Source organism: Neopsephotus bourkii, unplaced genomic scaffold (assembly GCF_033783945.1).
Source record: "Neopsephotus bourkii isolate Nb327-2 ecotype Australia unplaced genomic scaffold, CSIRO-AGI_Nbou_v1 NB_1765, whole genome shotgun sequence".
Taxonomy (NCBI): Eukaryota; Metazoa; Chordata; class Aves; order Psittaciformes; family Psittacidae; genus Neopsephotus; species Neopsephotus bourkii.
The window spans coordinates 4770161-4792711 of NW_026902239.1; the positions used below are offsets into that span (position 1 = coordinate 4770161).

Consider the following 22551-nt stretch of genomic DNA (forward strand, 5'->3'; position numbering starts at 1 on the left):
ATGCATTGCTAGCATTTCTGTTTCATACAGCCCCTATAAAGGAAATTAACAGTACATGAGATTTTTTTTTTCTATGAGACTGAAAAATTACAAGAAAACCATCATAAAATATCAACTTTCAGACTGTTCCTCATTAAAATATGCTTTAATTATTGATAGAAGGACCATGGGGTGAATGAGAAGGAATTATGTCTGATTGAATGTCTCAATTATACCCCATAATTGCAATGAAGACACTGGAAAATCAGCCTGCTTCAATGACCTACCTAGAGGTCTGGTAAGGGCAAGCAGAGGATTGTGTTTCAGAAGAAAAAGTACATAAACAAGGGGGAAGGGGAAGAAAAAGCTGCTATTGTAATGGTGTATTGATAGACTAGTTTATAGAATTAAACATTTCACAGTTTAAAAAAGTGGTCTGCAATACAGTGGATCAGACTCAGCAGCATGTGCCTTATTCTGTTGGAATCACTAGAACTTCTCTCATGACAAGTCTTGTCCACCCTGCAGAAATAAATTCAGAATGAGCAGCCATTCATACACATGAAACTTCTGCAATACACACCTTTTTTTTTTTTCGAGATAATATGACTGCAAATGCCAGTGTTTCATCCACTGCAGAGAGGCCAACCTTAAACTGTATTTTGTTCTCAATGCTGAATTGAGAATGTTCAGAGAAAGCATAGCAGATAAACTTTTCTTATTAGAGTAGAAAAACAGCGTCATTCCCTCAGCTGAAGTCCACTTAGCATATTTACTATCAATATCACCAGTAATAATTGCTACAAAACACAGAGCAAAATGCAGATTATAGAGCTTAAAAATTATATTTCTCTTAAAAATATTTATTACAAGAAGTGAACTTAATTCTAGGAAGTTATTATTAAAAAAATGCCTTACAGATTGTCTTTTGGAAAGTTGGACATCTTAGTGTAGCTACAGGGTCATTCCCTACAGGACAGGCTCTAGTCCCTATAGACTGAGGCTTCCCCTTAGACAAATTTCTAATTAGTCATCTAACAAATACTATATTAACTTTTCTAAACTTGGGGCCAGGGAAGCAGTGCTTTAGTTTTTAAAAACAGCTAGCAGTTCACATAGTAAGATTTTGGGGAGGTCTGGGGAGGAGAGAATGGCATGAGATTACAGAATAACAGTTCAACTAATGAAGCTTGACTTTGGGTTGTTAGACGATATGGAAAAAAAAATAATCCTCAAGTATCTTCAAAGAGATGGGCCACTAAAGAGTTTATCTGTGACAAGCCCTTTTTGTTTCTGCAGTCATCAGTGAGGATACAGCAAAGGAAATGGAGGAGCTGCAGTTATGCATTTGCAATACACAAAGTCCTTGTTTTCCCACTAGGCACTGCAGAATAGCAATTGTCCATTCACAGCACATATCACATCCTCTGCATTTCAGAGCTAATATTTTTGCAGTCCTTAAGCTGGCGTGCTTCAGACCATTGTAGCTATTTTTTGTAACCCTTTGAGGTGCATTACATGAAGGAAGTGTGTTCATGTTCTGTTCCTTGCTATATGAACTGATCTGTCAGGTATAATTCCTAAAGCTAGAATAAAAGATTTTCAAATTGCAGAGGGTTTCTATCCACAACTACATATCAAACAGAGCTGTAAAAAGTCTTATTTCACAAACTGGGAAAATATGAAGATTGTTAGTATATTAACCCAATTAGCAATAGAAGTTGGCTGTGTTGAAATTATTTTTAAGACCATTCATACACACACAGAGACGCAAGCTCTGACAAGTAACTCCTCCTTTTGTATTTTAGAATTACACTCCTGAAAACAATGTTAGTTTTATGCTAGCAGTTGTTTTCGTTTCCTGTAGCACACACTGTTCACTGTAATGCTGCAACACTCATTCAAGGCAGATCAGTACCTCAAATATGAATTGAACCTATATGCCATCAAACAGACATGAGGCTACATTCATTCAACTTCCAAGCAAATTCTCACTTTTCTCTGTTGTAGTAGCAAAACCTATCTGAAAATTGGTGCTGATACAAGACGATCAGCTCCTTTCCTTCCCACTGAGGATATGCTTACAAGTCAAAGTGCAGGCTGCTGCTTAATTTTGAACTTCTGAACCCAAACCAAGTAAAGCAATCTAAGCATGAATTAAAAAAAAAAAGAAAAAAAAAAGATGTGGTACATGTACTCCTAAAAATGAGGCTGATATTCTTTTCTGCTTGACCTGTTTATTTCCAACTGTTTCTCTCTGTGCTCTAACTCTCAGACAAACTCACAGTCCCCTCAGGATAAGAATGGGTTTCTGCTTTCTTCTCCATTCATCTAAGCCAGTCAAGTCCCAGGTGTCCTCTCCTGCCACAGAGCGGTAGGAAAACATACAGAAAAAACAATCACAGTTTCCTCAGTGGGGTCAGAAGGGACTACAGTAACGGGTTCTTTCTGCAATCTTCTTTAGCCATCAAATGGTTAAATCAACATAAGTTAAAATTTTCATGTAGTTTGAATAAAGAGAAAAAGGGAGGAAATTCAAAAACCGGTTGCTGTAGTAACAATCACCAGTAAAAATCTTTTCTACTAAATAATAGTATCAGCTCCCTCTCCCCCTCGCAATTTTAGTTCCCCTTCAAAAATAATCATGCTGCCTCTTTTAGATTTGCTGTACATACCTCAACCATTAAACAAGACATTTAACCATACTGGCAGTTCTGTGACCTTTGAATGCCGTGAAATCTCTAAGCGGTGCAGCTTGTTCATGAAGACTTGTACTGCAGAATCCAGTAACTGCATCCAGGGTTAGGAATAGAATTAAGTAACAAAAGCAAACCAAAACAAAACAAAAAAAAAAAAAAAAGAAGAAAAAGAAAAAGGAAAAACAAAAAAAAGAAAGAAAAGAAAACCTCCCCAAGTCCCCCAACCCAGCCAATAAAACCACCTTAAGAAGCAAAAAGACTCGGGAAGAGAGTGCACTTTTCTGCCAGTATCAGGGCTGGGGTAGAGCTGAGCTTGCTGCAGTCTGCCTGCCTGTGTTAGCGAGCCGAAGGCCGTGCAGGGCTGGGAGGTGCTGTCAACTGCCACAGGCGCGGGAGAGCAGACCAATCCGCGTCTGCACTGTCAGCTCGGTGGAGTGAAGCCTTTGCTGTTTATGTTTCCTCATTTCAGGAGTGACGTCAAAGGGTTTAGTTTTTCCTCTGCATGTGCTATTAATTTTAAACGACTACTATGGGAAGAATGTGGCAGTGATTTAGGCATGCTATCCGTGCAGAAGAAACCAGAGTAATGATTTATCAGTCCTGGATTTAGCTTAGAAATATTTTATAATGAGAGGTACCAGAAAGATCAAAAATATCCTCACAAAATGGGGAAAGGCTATAAATATGCTTATATGTATTGAAGTATTCTTAAATATATCCAAGATGCTGGGTTATCTGTATGAGTTGTGGTGCAAAAATCAGACCTGATTCTGTCCTTGCCCTGAAGCAACTCAGGAACCGCTTCTCTAAATTCAGTGGTGTCACACCAATGTAAACCTGGCAAAAGAGATAAGACAGACTACTGTACACTTCCCTTTATCAGTCAGCAGTAGCTACATTGCAAATTAGCAAGCTTCTTTCATTACCCCATCAGAGTCATAAATGCAGCCAACCTCAAGGTCTGGTACTCTGGGCAACCCATCCATTCCACTGGCAGATCACAGACCAGCTGTGCTCACCTACAAACTCTGCTGTGGACCACCACAGAGGATTTTATTTCATACTGAAGTCCATGTCAAAAGGCAAGAGGCAATGGTAGAGCCTGACTTTTGGTATCACTGCATCATTGTCAGTGGAGAAGCTATGCAGCTGAAGCTTCAGAAAACATGTAATATATGCCAAGGTCAATCAGCATGGGCAATAGAGGCCACAGCAGCACAAGATAACTGATAGAAGGTCAGTTGACAATGATAACTGGTTAGTTATATTCATAATTTTAATTTTATGGATTTGCTCTTATAGGTATTCCTTTCAAAGAGGCCAGTTTAGAAGGCACAATTCATTCCCAAAAAGACTTAACAGTCTAACACTTAATTTTAAAACACATGTAAGTACTTTTGTAAGTGGATAGGCTACAGCTCTTGAAAAACAAATTTCACAATGATCCACAGAACAGGTACAAAACCAGCAGAAGTAATAGGGGCTTCTCCGTGACCACCAACTGATGCTACCAAAAATCACTCCACAGAGGTCAAAATATGTCAGGATTTTTTTCTCACTAAAAAGTCTGTCTGTGCTATCATTCTAATGTAATCTGCTTCAGCAATAAATGCTAAAGGTTATGGTGCTGTAAATGCTGGAATAATATATTAAAAAGTGTTAAGTAAGTTGAGATTTACAAAATCAGTTAGAGTTCATTAAGTTCATCCAACTGTACTTAGAAGCTATATGAAGCAATCTGGAATGCATAAATAGGAATATTATTTGTAATACACAGAAAATCATCAAAGACTGTGAGGGCCTGCTCTAGGAATATGACACTGTAGATAATCAAGGTCCACTCTCTGGGCATGTGTTCTGGCTCTGCTTATTTTACCAGTATAGATATAGGCAAATTGCAAAGGAGAAGGGAATACATTTTTCTCCATATTTATTGTGGTTTTAACAAGTAAACTGCAGCACAGAAAATTTGTTTGATGTAGGGAAAAGTAAAGGTAGGAGAGCGAAGTACTGAAATTTATTGGCTGTGATAATTCAGTGTCCTATTACTGGCTATTTTTAAAATATGATTAGGCAACCATCATTCATGAACAGTTTTGATGTAGGTGATCCTATTTTGAAGTACAGAGTGGGAGATTTCTGAATGTCTATTCCAGTCCCATTTTTTCCATTTTCTGCATTTTAACATCAATCTTAATAATAATATTACACTGTGTTTTGTGAATTAGGGTACATTTATGTTCTGCACAAAGTTTCATAAGTATTGTTTCTCTCCCGAAGAAGCTAGAGATTGCTTCAGCTTCTTGAAATTCTGTGGCCCTCTGTCAATAAGTGGTCATTGTGGCTTTTGTGAGGTAGATGTGTCTTGGGTGAAAAGATGAAGTGGCCTAAAAGCACTGACAGTTGCAGTTTCTGCTCAAAGAATCTCAAAATAGTACACGTGTAAGAAAGAGAATGCATAGCTGTGCAGAGTGTTACAAGGAAGACCTTTGTTTCCTCAGCATAACCACATGCTTCCGTCATCGGGTGGGAAGGACTGCTGAGAAGAAATGGGCTCCATCTGACAAGGAAGGAAAAACTTCAGCATGTATCTGCTAATTGGATCAGATATGAGCTAAAATAACCTGGCAGGCTGATGACATGAATGTTCCTAAATAAATGTGACCCACAGTGGCCTAGACATAACACCTGAAAAAGTGAAAACTGTTGTTCTTTAAAAGGTATCATTGGAGGGAGAAGAAAGCAAACCAACACAGAGTAGCTGATGTTCAGTCTAGATGTCTCTATACTGATGCAAAATGTATAAAAAATAATAGAAGGGGCCTAAAATCTTAATGCAAGATCAAAATTACAACTTAATTGACATAACAGAAACTTGGTAGGGTAGCCATGTGAATACATGACAGGAATACCAATACCAAAGAGCACAGCTTGCTCAGGAACAACAGGAGGGAAAGGGTGAAGATTATGCCACATATTCAGATGTTCAGAATGCAACAAGAAACATGCATTGAAAGTCCAAATGATAATACAAATGAAAAGAATACAGATATTGTTGGGGGATCTGCTGCAGATTCAGGCAGATAAAGTGGATAACTCTTTTGGTTAGCAATTAGCAGGATTGTCTGAAGCACAGAACTTGATCATAATGGGAAATTTCAATCAGACAGCTCGTAGAAAAAGAGCTAAGCTGGACTCATACACCTTGGTTCATTCTCTTCGGAATAACCATTCAGAATACATTTAGGAATCTCTCAAATTTATGAGCCTGCCTTTTTGAGTAGTCCTGCTTAACTAAGTAATTTATTTGACTTCCTTTTATAAGCACTGGAGACACTTAAATATTTATCTCTAGTTGCTTTCCACTCCCAACATAGGTGGCACACCAAGACATGCTTTGCCCTACCATGGGGTGGCATTCTTCTTCTCAAGTCTTCAACCCTTTCATCATGGTCTTTGGAAAGCAACTTGGATATTAGACAACTTCTCAATCTGCCTAACCCCAACCACACTCCTTATACCCAGACGTATTCCCAGAAACCTAAAAAAAAATTAATTCATCCAAGTGCCAGTAAAAATTGTATTTGCACATGGTAGAACGGTAGGCATAATACATGGAGAAGTAAAAAGATGCTTCCTTCCTAAGGTACCTTCCACTTTCTTCCTACCTCTTTATTTCTACCCTGGCCATCTTCCGGAAGGGGTCCAGCATGGGACCACATATTACTCTTCATATTGTTGTCAGTGACATCTGAGACAGTATAGTAGTTCTAGAGTGTGGGAATAAGGAGTAGAAAAAGCACCTTTTTCAAGCTGCTGCCACAGCTGAAAGAATTCATGCCTGATTCTTCCTTTGCACATCCCCCTGCTCCCTCATGAAATTGCTCTGAAATGCAAGGTTATAGATGTTACAGTAACTCCCAAAGGTGCTGCTACTTTTCCTTAGACCATGAACATGTAAATCTGAGAATGCCAAAGACTGTAGTGAAATTTGTTTGCTAAGTCTGTTGCAGCTTTCTTTGTCAGGGAACTACAAAGCTGAGGAACAAATGCAGAGGCATTATTTTCTGAAGTCATGAAAAGAAAGGAAGGAGAGGGTGGACAATCACATTCGAAGAAGCCAAATGTAAAGGAGGTTTATGCTTATCCCTGGACATGAGACGAGTTTATATATTACGTTCTATATACTGCTGTTGGGAAACTTTTGAAGGCAGATTTCTCCAGGCTGAATCATATGAAATGGCTAGCTAGTGACTAGATGCAGATGTCCTGTGCCTATTTATTTACAGATTAATGTCCTCAGTTAGCTTTTTAATCTTGTTACAGATGCATTGAATGTCTGGAAGCACCCTTGGTGCACTGTCTGTGGAACAGACTCTCTTACAGTTCCCTCCTTCACCTGTGATCTGTACAATATTTTCAGTGTATTTAACAAGAGCCAGTGTGAACTGTGAGAAGATGCTGCTGGCTGGTGATTAGTTCAAGGTTCCCTGGAATGACCCAAGCCCAGCATGCACTTAGACAAGCATAGAGGTAGGTAAGAGCATGATGTTCAGAGCGGGATGGTCCCCAAAGGACACAGATTGCTGATATAACTGTAGAACTCACTTATCTGATCCATAAAGCTGGCATGTCGGTGCAGGTTTAGACTTCTGGGCCTGATTTCATCTGACAAAGTGCTGTCATAACAAGATTACACTGCTCCTGAGAAAGATGTTTACAATGGGGGAACGCTCTCAAGCTCCCACAAACTTATCTGTGAATTATTCTGTTTGGCTTTCCAGCCTTGATCCTACCTACCTATTGTCAGACTTTTTTTTTTCAGTATGATCTAGAAATTCAGCTGTTTCTGGCAGCTAACTTTCCTCCAACTGTCCCCTACGCCCTATTAGAGTTCCCAGTCTCCTTTCAGCTTCTGCTGTATTCTGAATGGCTGAGTTAAAAAGAAAAAGAAAAAGAAAAAGAAAAGAAAAAGAAAAAGAAAAAGAAAAAGGAAAAGGAAAAGGAAAAGAAAAAGAAAAAGAAAAAGAAAAAGAAAAAGAAAAAGAAAAAGAAAAAGAAAAAGAAAAAGAAAAAGAAAAAGAAAAAGAAAAAGGAAAAGGAAAAGGAAAAGGAAAAGGAAAAGGAAAAGGAAAAGGAAAAGGAAAAGGAAAAGAAGAAAATAAAACCTCTGTTTAGTTTTCTTTCTCTGCCTGGACAGAGCAAAGCCAAGGATATATGCACAGGAGAAAGATCCCTCTTATAACATCTGTTGCAACTCAAATACAGTTCAGGAATTTCAGTTTGGAAGTGGTAGTGGTTGTGGATAACAGTTGTGATGTAATCCCAGCTGTTATCATGGGTTTGAAGGCAATTTGGGCTGACCTTAGACATTTCCTTGGCAAGGGAGAACAGTAGGGCATTTGGGCAGAGGGTCATCACTGTGGATTTGTGAATAGCCTCCTATTTCACAGGGCAGAACAGGAAATCTAGGCAAAAAAAGGGAATCTAGGTGCCTATCATAGGTACCCTCAGAGTTTAGGAGTACTGAGGGAAGGAAATTTACACAGTAGGATACCTCAGGGCATGAAAGTCCTTAAGTAACAGTAGATGAATTAAGTATGGGCTTTCTCTGTATTATTGGTGATAATTTTTTTTATCAAGGCTAGGGAGAAAGCACCTAGATAGAAGACTACTTCTTTAGTTTATAAAAAAAATAACATACCACATACTGCTCTATAGGATTTATATTGTCCAGTATATTTAAATCTATAGAAAAGGAGTAAAATTCCAGAGCTTTAACTTGGTTTGGTTTAACCTAAGAACATTTGGAGTTTGGTAACGTGTCCAGACTTTTAGAAAACCTCTGCATTTACTTCTATACATTTATTAATAGATTTTAGTGATGGGGAAAATCACTAATAAGATGGATTTTTTTTCCATATAAAAAGTGTATAGGAATAATTTTTACTTATGGATTAGGAAGTTCACATAAGCAGCATTGTATCAGCTCAAGAGGCATCACATAGGATGATGAAAGCATCAGGAAGAGTTTCAAATGCCCATTAACCTAGGGCACTGATCTAGCATATAGTGTGGACCTTGACTCAGCAGACATGACTCCTAAATTATTTAAAAAGAAATGCATACATGAATATTAAGTAATTTAAGGTCCAGTCATACTCTGGTTTCTGTTTTATAATGTTTATGTAAGTTTCAAAGGATGTCAGTTGGATTACTAGGGAACAGAACCACAGCATGGCTTGCTCTCATTTAGGCTTCCTGGCTAGCGGTGCACAGAGCAATGGTAGATCCCCCAGAGTCAAAGCAAAGCCATTTTTGCAGAGGAGTAGTTCATGCATATGCTGTATATAGGCACAAAGAACTTTACTATCTGGAAAGAAGTGGACACACAGGTTCCAGGCACCAAAAAAGAAGAGTGAGAAAACATTGTTGCAAATGACTCATATTTGTTTTAGTGATCAGACCATATGCAAAATCATTTGTTTACTTCCTAATATAACAACCCAGAAAATTCAGAGCAGGAAGGTGGAAAGTATAGTGTTTTCCCTTACCTGAAAGATGACGAATTTTCTTTTATTTTGGCCAGTGATGAATACTTTTGTCTTCACTCTGATCACCCATAGGCAGGTGGCACAACTTCCCTCTAAAATCCAAACATGTTTAGAGATACTTTTGAGCCATACAAAGCAAATCTAAAACTTTATCTTTTCCATAGTAGTTACTGATAGTTCACTGAATTCATCCAGCCTTAATTTGTGCAAGCAAATTTTTGTTTATCTGCTCCTTTTCTGCCAGTGAATTCTTTTAGCAGTGCTTAAACCACTTGATAAACAAGAAATAAACCAAAAGCAATGTTTTTCTATGCTGGAAAGGAAGTTGAAAACAGCACAGTTAAAATTCTGCACTGAAGGGTCAAAGGCAGTGTCAGAAAGGTTAGTATATCAACTGGTGAAACTGTAGAAGTGAAAAATTATTGCAGGAATACAAAATAAAATCCTTGCTTATTCAACTGGTTATTTTATATTCTATGGCCAACAAGTAAGGAGAGATAGCCAAAATAATGATATGGTAGTTTCTGATTTGAAACCTCTCTTTTAATATTTAAAAATTTTCACTGCATCACACATCTTTAACACATAAATACACAGATAAATATTTTATTGAGAAATACTGAGGAAAACAGCATATAATTCCTAGATTTTCATTTCAACATACATAAACTACAGAGCTTTATTGTTGCTTTTTTTTTTTCTGCCTTCTAAGAATTTTAGGTGCGGAAAGATTTGATTGTCGCTTAAGAAAATACTTGAGTACAAGTTAAAATTAGATCGTAGAGTGGGTTTTGTAGAATAAAGTGAATTTTAATCTATTTTAACAATTTTACCACTTAGGCATGTCATAGAATAGAATCACAGAATCATAGAATAGTTAGGGTTGGAAAGGACCTTAAGATCATTAAGTTCCAACCCCCCTGCCATGGGCAGGGACACCTCACTCTTAACCATCTCACCCAAGGCCTCGTCCAACCTGGCCTTGAACACTGTCAGGGATGGAGCACTCACAACCTCCTTGGGCAACCTATTCCAGTGCCTCACCACCCTAACAGGAAAGAATCTCCTCCTTATATCCAATCTAGACTTCCCCTGTCTAAGTTTGAACCCATTACCCCTTGTCCTATCACTACAGTCCCTAATGAAGAGCCCATCCCCAGCATCCCTATATGCCCCCTTCAGATACTGTCAGTATGTTTTTTAGAATCTGAAGAGTATTTTCTTATTTCCATTTTATTTTCTTGAAATGAAACTGAGGCCAGAATTTTTGGAAGAAGATTATTTAATCTATCAAAGGGAATTTTGTCTTTTGCGTGAAGCTAAATAATGATTTACTTTCTTATCCTGTTGAATTGATATATGGTAGCGTGAGCCAGCAGGTATAGGCCTTTAAGATGAAAAGTACATTAAGATGTGTAAATGAAAATTAGTGAAAATCATTCCTTTTTGACGAGCAACTAGTACTTGCTCATGGATGATGATGTGGGCAGTTAGATGATGATTTGGTCAGTCATTTCTGTATCTGCCCACCTATTTTTTTCCTCCTCAATTCCTTGCTCTGTAGCCTGTGTTTTGGGATTCCCATAGTCTATGAACATTACACAGGGTCTCTTCAAATAATCTGTTTCCTTAGCACCTTACACAAAAACATCCCTTATTACCATCACATACATGCAAAACAGCCTGCAAAGCTAAAGCATATGCAGCAATGGACAATCAATAACACTTATGCAGTGATAGATCAGTTGATTTAAAAGAATAAGAATGATTTGCAGTGGTTTTCTATGTAGTCTGAACCTTAAAAAAAAATCAGTTACAATTTTTTTAAAAGAGGAAGTTGAAACTGTTGTTCATTCATTCAAATACTAAAGATGTGAATGTTAGGTAAAGTAGGTAAGTCATGAAAACATTGGAAATGTATTGAAGATATATAATGGATAAAATCTTTGAATTCAATGAGTTCATTACCCACTTTAATGGATTATACCTGCTATACTTACAAAGAATATGGTCAGTTCCAATAACATTATTCTTCACATTTTCTTTACATGGATTCAGAATCTTGATAAATAGGCAAAATAGGTAAGATAAAACATGTACATGCTCAGCTCCTCTTGCAAAGGCAGACACATTAAGGACAAATACAGGTTGCTCTGATGTTCTGCCAAGCGTCTGCAATTTTGTAAATTACAGAATACAGCAGCATTTTGAGACAACTTGCGTTGGCAACATTGACAAGGGACAAACCATTGATTTTCTGTCAGCTGCCTTCCTCCTTGTTCAGCCCTCTAATTCCAAGCATCTCTGATTCACATCTTCACAGATTGCAACCATGACCATAGCTTCCCCCTGGCTTTGTACCCAACAAATGAAGTTGGGTGGCGGAAATCATTATTCCCTTAGCTCCTCAGTCTACCTACCACCTGCCTCCCTTGCACTGATTTGTTGTTTGGAGTTGCTTCATGTACAATTCTGTTGCTCTTGATGTGAGATTGATCTCAAGGAGAAGCATCTCCTCCAGTAATCTGACTTCATCTATTCCACGCATCAGTATAATATACTGTAATAAACTCAGGCTATATAAGAACCCAGGACAGTAGGTTACTGGAAATTATGAAGGATTGCATATAATATTGCATATAGAAATACACATTTTAATGTGTCAGTGGTCTTTTGTAGGCACACAGTAGCTTACCTAATGGTTACATTTTATTTATGGTTAATGCTATCTTATTTATACATATATCCCATACTTGCAAACACATGTAAATAATGATTTGAAAACTTGGTTTCTTCCTTATAAAATGCTATAAATCTTAGGATCCATTTTTTTTCATGTAGAAACATTATCAGTGATAACTGTAGCAAGACACTGGAAAAGTAAACTCCAATAATTTAAAGGCAACGTACAGCACTGGGTGTGAGAAATAAGTACACTTTCTTTGAGACTCTATTCAGTGCATAATGCATTCAATCTTAACTTCTGATGACACATATATGGTCCCGAATAGGGTAGAATAAGAATTGTGACAGTAGTATGCTGATCTGACAATACGAATATTTCTGTTAACTATCATCAGAAGCATTTTTTAGCACAGCAATTACAAAGTTACTGTGTCATCAAGCCACTGGACTATATTAAAAATAGGACACAGTTACCAAAGGCCCTCACATTTTGGAGTAAATATATCTCAGAGTGATTTAGGCTGAATTTTTAATGGCATCAAACAGGACCTCAATTAATGTTCCTGTTACTGCACCTCACCCACCCTCCTCCTGCATTCACACTTCTGTTTTACAAGCAGAACCCTTTCCCTGTAACATCTGCAGATCCAGCCTGCAAACTAGACACTTGGTGCTCCTGCTTTGCATTCTTAGAATACGCAATCCCTTCCCAGATGCTCGCAACACTGAGGCATGTACAGTGTAGCTCTGATTTCTGTCTTTCATGGTCCTTCTGCCTGAATTTAATTTTCAGAATCACAAGGTTTGTTAAACACAGGGAAATATATTTTCCTGGTATTATCTAGGAGTATCTATTAGGAATCATGGTCAAGCCAAGCTGGGGAATTAAATCCATCTCCTGAAGGTCAATAAATGCATATTAAATAGTAGCTAAATGAAGACTATTAAAAATAATCTATATTCTATGTAATTGTCAGGTATTTCAGGTGTGAACTGTTTGGTTCACACCTGAAACTCCAGGCTATTGTATAGCAAAAAGAAAACACAAAATCAAAACGCTGGGAATTGCATGCTTAAAGAACCCCAAACCACTCCCACTGAAGTGCGATTGCCCTTTCTGCAAGATATTTTTCTAAGTTATATTTTTCTGAGATGACTAAGACCACTCAGTACCACAAAACAAACCTGTCTCTAATAAGGGCAAACTTGACGTAAATGGAACCTACTAAAGAACAAAAATGAGCAGAAAAGAGAGAAAATTTTACCAAAGGTAAACATTAAGGAGAAGAGACACTTATTTTTACATGGTCCTAAATCTTTCCAGTATACTTGAGTTTAAATCCTAAAGGCAAAATGTCTCACCCGTGAGATACATAAACAGGCTAAACATGACCAAGATTAAGGGCAAAAGCAAGCATGTGGCCTGCACTGACACACAGGAGATGAACTCAACAATGCTCAGAGATTAACTCAGCTACACAAGTATCAGAAGAGATTTGATAGCCGATGCCTTGTTAAAACAACAGCATCACTACAGACCAAGCTCACACACTGAGATATCCAATTGTCTGATCAGGATTGTGAAACACATTTTGGTCTAATCGATCTGCCTGATCTTTTAACATGAACACTGATTTTTGTTTCTGAAGTTCTGATTTAGACTCCCCTACCTACAACAAAATCCTTGCTGGACTGCAGCCCTGTATATTCACAGGTACACACGCAAACACATCCATCTTTCTTGCTGTTGTTCAGAATGTCAGAAATGAACATTATAAAATCCAAGTGATCTTTGCATATTCCAAAGAGAGAACAATATGTTAGGCATGGATGAAAGTACCTATTCCTTTTTACATTGGTTAGTCACTCTGTGGAAACATAGTTTTCTTCAATTTTCAGTCAGCTACGCCACCCCGTCCCTGGAATTTCAAGGTCAGAAGATAGTAGGGTAATTTCTTACAAAGTTAGCACACATTTAGAGTTCAAAATGGCAAAGTTCAAAATTAAACGTCCTTTAAAAATATTTGACAGTGACTGTAGGGGCAATTTTTCAAAACAAAATGCTGTTACACATAGCATGCTGTGTCTTTATCTGCACCTTCTGTTTTTGCTGCTTACTTGCTCGGATTCATTTGTAATTACCAGATAAACATTGATAGAGGCAATAAGTAATTGCAATTATTATTTGAACTAGTATTAAGAAATAGAAGTGGTACTGGATGAAATGACATTGTAGAAGAGAGCTGGAGTTGGTATAAGAAAAAAAGCAATTCTGACTCAGGGCCTTATATTTAGTCACATCATGAAGCAAAACCAGAGAGTTCATGTTTATTATTTGTTGCAACTGAAAAGTTCTGAGAAAGATTTTCCTCTGTGACCGGGTGAGGAGGGACTAAAAATCTCCTGAGAAAGCATCTTCTGACCAAACATGAAAAGCCCAAGATACTTGCCTGGCTGAACTTGGATACAGCATTATTAATAATAAGCATGTGTCCAGGAAACAATGCTGAATTCTGAAGTTTGCCGCATGTCTTTCATCTCTACCCCACTAAGAGCTATAGGAAGAAAAGTACCTGTCCAGGTTTGCCACCATCCCTGTACCAGAAGTTGTGCTCAGATATTGAACTTTTTAGTTGCATTGTGAATCACTTATGTAGTTGCTGTTCTGGGATCTTGAAAGTGTCTTTGCTTGTTGTATTATATGGACAAAGGAGAGGAGCAATAAGAGCAAGAAATGGCCAAGGGAAGCAAACTCTGGCTTGTGTGTTGGATTCAGCCTAGGACTTTAATTTGGCCATTACATGACTACAGGAAAATCCCACCTTGTTGGCTCACTGTGCAGCTTTTCCCCTAATACTGCCAGATGTATCTATTCATATTACTGCTTGGTTCTCTTTCTTTGGATGCTATGGTGCTTTCCCAGGCTTCCCATGCATTGCAGAACAACTGGTGGCATCACCTCCCAGGCCCTCAGAAGCCTGCTGATCACACTTGTCTGCATCGCTTTGTAACTGCCTTACCACCTTCAGATCTAGAGATCTAGAGGAAACGGATTTGGGTGAAAAGGTATCTCAGGACAAATAGCAAAGTATGGTGCTAAGAAGTGGACAGCCAGGTCTCCCAGACCTCTGAAATTTAAGCTATCCTCTGCTATCTGAAATGAAAACAGCTCCCGGAGGTCTCAAGAGACAGACAGGGTTTCAAAATCATCAGTTTGCCAAACTTGGTGCTTACTGTCTCCTTCTCCAGCAGAGTATTTTTTCCAGCTCTCCCTGACTCCTAATCTACAGGACAAAAAAAACCAAACAAAACCAAAACCAAAAAACCAAACAGAATTTACTAATCCGCATAGTTTCAAATGGGAATGCCGTGATGTGTGCTAGACCACACCAACACAGGCAGATTCAGACTGCCCGCAATAGTTTTGCCCAAGTTTTGTGCTGCTGCTGAATGAGCCAGTTTGGACATGAGAATCACAGAAATGCCCCCAGGTAGACAAAATCCATAAGCAGCACCTGAAGTGGGTCTTTGTGACTTAGTGTGGTAAGTCAAAGCTGCTTAGATCTTTGAAATGCACCATACGGCCACTTACAGAGCGAGTGGCTATTCTGAATGATGACACTAGCTGCAGCTCAGCAGAACCTGCTGTCTTCCAGAGATGCAGGGTTCAGTGGGGGAATCACTAGCTCCTTTGAAGTTCTTGCAGACAATGCATCCACATTGCTGTGGATTGCTTTTCAGAAAGAGCTGTTGGACCCAGCAAGATCTACACTTGGTGAGTACTAGTAATGGCAAAAGGCTGAAACTGAGTTATAAATTTTTGTTTATATTGTACTAAAATACTGAACAATAGTTTAAAGCCAGAAGTATATCACATTAGCAACACCAATATCATGAAAGTGTTTGCTGTGTCAAAAAGAGGGTCACATATTTTACTTGTATTTGATCAGCACCTATCACTGTAAAATCCTAGCCCACGATGTGGTAAACACCACCAGTTTTCTGAGTAATTTCTTCTTGCACTTCCTTACTGAATCCTTTTATTGCACTGTGAGATTTCAGAGAGGATGAAGATTCCTTCATAGTAGAAAATATTAGTTTCCTTAGTAGATATTATTAGCTAATTAGTTAGAAAGCATTTGAAAGTGCAACAGGCTTGCACATCGAACACTCCATTTTTTTGCTGTTGAACATTTTATTGAATATACCTCGTAAGTAAAGCAGAATTGCACATGAAATTAAGTGGCTGCAAGATACAGATAATTTCCTCAGCTCAACAGAAGTGTGAATCACTTTGATGGTAAGTCAGACTTCACTTTGGCTGATGTGCTCAGCTCGGCTGAGTCATTTCTATCAGGTTGACAGTAAGTTTATTCAGGACCACTGGAGAAAGCTACTGTTCTATTAGGTGCATTACTTGGGAAGAGAGGAAGTATTTAATTTTTTGCTAGTATAACACATGTTTTGGAAATCTGAAACTCACTAAAATGGGTACTGCTCTGGAAAAATAGAACAGGATGATGATAATTACAAAAGACTCTCCTTACAGTAATCAAGAACTGTAGAGGTCATGCAAAGGGACATTGCTCAGGGAACAGGATATAAGACATTGACTTCTTTGGATGGAGGACAGGGAAAGAGATGGGAGAAAATCTTAAAGAGGGGTGCAAAGGAAGGAAATGTGAGACAGTGAAAAGAAGGCAAGTTCTTATTATTTACGTCAAAACTGCCTTAAATAAGAGCAGCAAGGAAGATATTTCAGACTTTTTCCATTTCAGTAGTACTCAATTTATGAAATTTATATAGAATCTTACGACCATTTGGTTTTAGAGTAAACCACAGATTTTTGAGATCAAACAGGTAGAGCTTGATCATGAATGCAATGACAAAAAGGAAAACTGATGAGAACAAAACGAACAGACCTGATTTTGTCAGTACAAACCTCTCTCAGTGGATATGTACAGTGTGTCTCAGTCCATCCAGTGCCTTTGCATCAATCTGATTATAAATGAGCATGCTCAGCAGTTAGAGAAATCTTCCTTGTCATGCTCAAACAAAACCTTACTCAATCCTCCCCCTGGGCTCAAAAGGAATCCTTACCTTTTCTGGTTGTCCCAAACAGGCCTGAAAGTCTCCCTCCTCCTGTAACTCCTAAGCATTTTCTGATCAGCCGAGCACAGCAGAAGCTCAGTACAGTGCTGAACCCAATGTGCTGGGGTTCTCCTCAATTCACCTGCTGCTCCACTGGCTAGAAATTTCCAGAGAAGTCTCTGCCTAGAAACTTCCTGTGGGAGTGGATATGTATTTTGATACACCCTGAAAACACTCATATATATTTTGCTGCTGGCATATGTATTAAAGAAACTTCTTGAAGTTTTCTTCATGGAATTCTTTTTCCTTCCCTTAGCTGCAAAAGGAAAATCAGGGGTGTGTGGGCAAAGTCATGATTTAACAGGCCATTTCTTAAGCATGAGGTCACAAACATGATTTTTATTTCACTTGTTCAGTTCAGTCTCAGGAAAATAAAAAGTAGGAGATTTTTTTTTCCAGTTAGATTTTTGTTAGAAGACATTTTTGCAGACTGAATTCTGCACAGTAAATGAGTCTTAAGCCCACTTATTTTCTTTAATACTACTCTGTAAAGGTTTGATTGATTGTTCCAGCCTTCCTCTTAGTTAAGTGACAAGTGAAGGAAATCAGTGTCATCCTTTAGAAAGAGCCAAAGGCTGTCACACAAACCATGGTTTTGTTAGATACAAAGCTGGAGGCACTGAAATTGCATGCAGAAGTTAGGCAAAGAGTGTGCGTAGGAGTTATCATGATGTCCTAATAATCCCTCAGTGTAAGAACATGTCTTGGGGAACTACTGACTCAGAAACAGAGAGAGTATGCATGTGCACAGAAACAGCTATATGCTTACCCTTTTCAATGGAAGCACTGAAATCTCGCTTAGAGGTTGGTTTTCTTGGGGTAATGCCAATTCCTTTTATTTGTGTGCACCTAGCAAATTATTTGTAGATTACCTCTACCGTTCTGCATGCTGATACTGCACAGCTTACCACATGTTCCTTTTTCCTTGTAATTCGTCAATAAACCATTCTTGTGAAAAAGCTTATGAAAAAGTATACAAATTCAACTCTGAAAATAGTTCATCTCTGAATCAGTTGAGAAGAGCTGCTTCTGTGCAATTGATCAGTCATGTATACTTTAAAGAGTGAATACTTAATCTGAATTCTGCTTTACCTATCCATAAATACACAGTAAAACAAACAATAAAATAGCTACAGAAATTAATATTTCAATGCTCTGTTTCAACTGAGTCTCGAGATACACTATTCCACTTCAGACACCAAGAGTTAGTAATTTGTTAGGATTGATTGTTTTCCACAACGGGAAACATCTGATTTGCTGTAATTAGGCAAGGCAGCAATACATGCCATCACTTAGCAAGCTGAAGGGCAGTTGACTTCTATGATCATTTGCCAATCTTCAAGAATTAATAGGAAGCCAAAATCAATTCTTACGACGTAATTGCTGTACAGTGAATACGGCACTTGTGCAATTTTTATGGGCTTCACTAAAGCTTGTGCAGCAAGAAAAAGGGAAAAGATGGTGCAGTGAGTGCAGCCTTGGGACATTGTATTCTGTGATAGCAGAGAGTTGCCAGGGGAAACTGCAAGATGCAGATTCCAAACGTGTTTTGTAAGGGAGGAAACAAAGATAGTGGAATGGTGTCCTTTCTCCTTTTTCTGTGTGTGACTGCAGTATGTCCATGAAACTCTTATCAAGTGCTCATGTTATGCCTTCTGTACTGTCATGTCTTGAAAGACTGTCCAGTGTTTTATGAACACTTAGAAATTTGTTAGTGCCAAGCCAGTGAATGGTTTGCCTGACAGCAGTTTAATTTTCAAATGCAATGCACCCAGCTTCATGTGTGTCACGATTCACACTTTTCAGCCTCTAGATAGAGCAAGAACAAGAGTACAGCCAACCAAGATTCCTTCTTGTTGGTGTTTTGGGTGTTAGTGCAAAAAAAAGAAGAACCTCCCCCCCAAAACAACAATCCAATTAGATCAGCTGTTTTTCTTCAAGAAATGCAATAAAATTTCTGAGATGAACTTTCTAATTAATAAACATCCTAAACTGTATTTTTTACTATGTAATACACTAAAAGTAGAATTTTTAAGCTAACTAGAAAAAGATTTATTTTTACTGTGCTTTGTGAATGAGGTACCATTCAGGTACATGTCACATGTCAGGATTGCAACTGAAAGCTTTAAGTAGATAATGAACAAAGTCAGATAATAACTACAGATTTTCCTTCTGTCCCTTCCTTATGACAAATCTGACTAGACCTAACAATTGGACATAACAAATTCCTCCCCTGCACAGGTGAGCAAACAAGAGAGCACATGGCAATATTCTCATACCCCCTGTAAACCTTATCCCCAGGTCAGCCATCATGGCAATTACTTATATTAACTGGGCATGCAACATTCTTTCTGTGAGCATTCTGAGTACTAATTTTTAAGAAAGCAGCAATGAAGCAGGAAGACTGCAGGTGAGAATTTAAATCAACTTTGTTTTTTTATGAGGTAACAAAGCTTGCTGTCTTTGCATATAACATGCTCTGAACATAATACTATGCACATCATCACTGAATTGCTGGCCAATATAGTTAATATGTGTAACTAAGCCAAACACTCAGTAAAACCTCTGGGAGAAAAAAAGAAGGGGAAAAAATAAAAAGGAGAACAAAAGGAAAAAAGTAAAATCTCACCCACTCTCAAAGGGAAAATAGTGAAAAAGGCAGTGAATAAATCCTTCCATTTGTATCCATTGTGCTGCCTGCCCCATCATACAGCAATCACCTCTGGATTGCCAAACCTAATTCTAGATTTTTCTTACATAAATGTTTTTAATTTAGAGTTGCATTGATGAATATCCCCACAGGACCAGAGGAATCCTTCCTTGTAATTAGCAACTTTGAACATAGCTTGTAGAATACAGTTGCAAACTGTGTGATTTTATCCTGTCCCTTAGGAAAATAATGACAGAATCCTTTTTCTTCTTTATCTCACAGCCTAAGCCATTGAGTCAGCCTGCAATTCCTCAGGTTAAGACTCCTGAAGATGAGACATGTTCTTATGTAGAAATTAGATTTAGCAGATCCTGAACTGAGCTGATCTTTACAATGAGAAAGAGTTAATCCATTTTCATTAAATCAGCGAAGTCCCTAGTGAAAATAACCTAGCATAGTAGAGGAATAACTACAAAAAGAATGGATTATTAATGTCAGAAGTGCCAGTTTCAACTTTGGTATAGAAAGAAAGCCCACTCAACACGGAACTCTTCAGTGTTCAGAGATCATCCCTGAATTTGAGATGCTCTGTGGTGTTTCGACTACTGTGGTCCTGTTTTAAATCCTTGCTTTTAAGTATGTCAAATCAGATGTAGCTATGATATGTGCTGCTTTTATCCCGAGCTTGTATCTAAACACTATTTTTCTTACTGTCTTTGTGTTTTACAGATTGGTAAAGGGACACAGTGTTACAGTGATTTATCCAAGACGGTGAAGGAGGTGAGACATACAGATGAGTGTTGCATCCAGGAAATTATGTTGTTTGCAACACACAGGAACAAGGTGATACATTTCAAAAACAAAAAAATACTGAAATAAGAAATCAATCTGTCTACAAAATACTGATAGAAAGCCAAACCACCATTATAAAAAAAACCCCAACAACAGACTAACACGTGTGAAAATGAACAAAACCCTCACAACATCTGAATTCAAGGCCTACCTCTGAATACAGTATAAATACTTTGCAAAACTGGAATCTTTGGGGAGACTGGGCAAAAACTAGTTCAAATCAAGTAAACAAAAATATCAACTTTGAACCATTTTGACAATAGCACTAGCAGATGAATAGAAATACGAATTATTTGTAGTGATTAAAGTAGCATATATTTTTCAAGCTGCTCTGATTTACTCAGATATTCTGAGAAGCCATTTAAATTCTTGGATTGTTTTGCTATTGCATATTATGCAAAGGCTTTCAGCCTTTAACTGAAATAAAAGATTCACAAATTGAAAAAAAATCTGGATAGTTCTACAAGAAGCACTTCAGGTCTGGAATTCATGGCTCAAAAAGCCCTGTCTTCCCTATATCAACTAAACAGGTTAAGATGCAATTTTGATTGGCTAGTACCTTTACAGGAGAGACATTTCTGGAAGTAAATGCCTGAATTGCTTTAGAGAAAATTAAATTTACTGGTTATCTGTATTTGGATTCCAGGCTAGATGTGGAATAGATAATTAGCTAGGTACTTAAAGGGTTCTCTATCATCTGGAGTCTTCAAATAAGTATTAGATAGGTTCCCTCAAAGAAATACTGTAGGTCAGACAGAAGTGATAGACTAGCATTATTTCAGCTTTTGTTGCTCTGATGTGTAGCCATTCTTAGTAGGTGACAGGTCATGAGCATGGTGCTCTAATGTACCTGTGATGCAGGAACCATCTTTACACTCAACGTGTAAAGATACTGGTTTGAGATCAAGGCCCTTAGGCTACAAGTATTCTTGTAGTTTAAGCAAGGCCAACAGAGTCCGTTCCCTGATGCAGGCAGCCACCACAAAACCTGCTGATAGCAGCACTCTTCCTTCTTCTTTGCTCTGTTAAATACCAGAACATGATAGTACACTTGCTTCATGGAAACAAGGTGTGGACAGTGTTTTCATTTTAACTGAATCTACATATTGTCAGTGAGAGGAAGAGCTGTCATGGGTCACATTATGCTGGTGAGCATGCACCCAGGTAAATAACACACATCCCTGGGCTTGGGTCCTGCCACTATTAAATTTATTTGTACAGCTGTAGCCCTGCACTCTGTAATGATACAAGTAATAATATGACCTTGTGGAAAATACTTCAAAATAAAAATTTCTCTTGTGGTTGATAGGATCAAGACATGATGATTTTATGGCAGGCTTAATAGCAAGAGCTAGAATAGTCCACTCCATGCTGCATGTCATGTTCATCTTTGAGATTTTCCCTTTATCTTTCTACCAGTTTCACTTGGAAAAACCTTTTCAACTGTCAAAGTGACATCTGATCCTATACTGGCCTTTATAGGTCACAATGCCACCTCTGAATCATAATTTCAGGATGAAAATATTTATTTTCTTCTTTAGAGTTAAAAGTCTAAACCGTCTCCAATAACATGTTTTTCTGAACAAATGCAGCCTCTGAATACATGTATGAACAAACCCAAAGAATAGGGAACTAAATTTGTTCCTATTTTGAAATGAATATAGGATTGGCCTTTACTTATTGCAGGGTTAATATTTGCTAGCCTTGCATAAAATAATAATAATTAAAAAATAATAATCTTTAATAAAAAAATAATAATCTTTAATAATAATAAAATAATAATAATCTTAAGTTGAGACTTAATGCTGTCTGGGAAAACATCAGAGATGCTCCTTTGCATGACTTCCCAAAAGTCTCAAATTGTTGCAGATATGCTGATTTACTGTCTGAATATATTTTTGGGATCTACATACTTTCTGTGCCCCAGATTCCTAGTATTTTGAACAGAGGAAAAATTACATGTTTTCCTTACACACAAAAG

General features: G+C 37.9%; 1 protein-coding gene across 1 annotated transcript in view; it reads right to left on the minus strand.

Moving 5' to 3' along the window:
• Positions 1 to 3115, minus strand: part of PDE7B (phosphodiesterase 7B) — a 176879-nt gene extending 173764 nt beyond the window's left edge. The window contains exons 1-2 of the mRNA XM_061378482.1: positions 2921 to 3115; positions 2655 to 2769 (exon numbers count right to left, since the gene is read on the minus strand). Coding sequence (XP_061234466.1) covers positions 2655 to 2675 — 21 coding nt within the window. The 5' untranslated portion in view covers positions 2676 to 2769; positions 2921 to 3115. The remainder of the gene's footprint in view (positions 1 to 2654; positions 2770 to 2920) is intronic.
• Positions 3116 to 22551: the final 19436 nt, after the last annotated feature.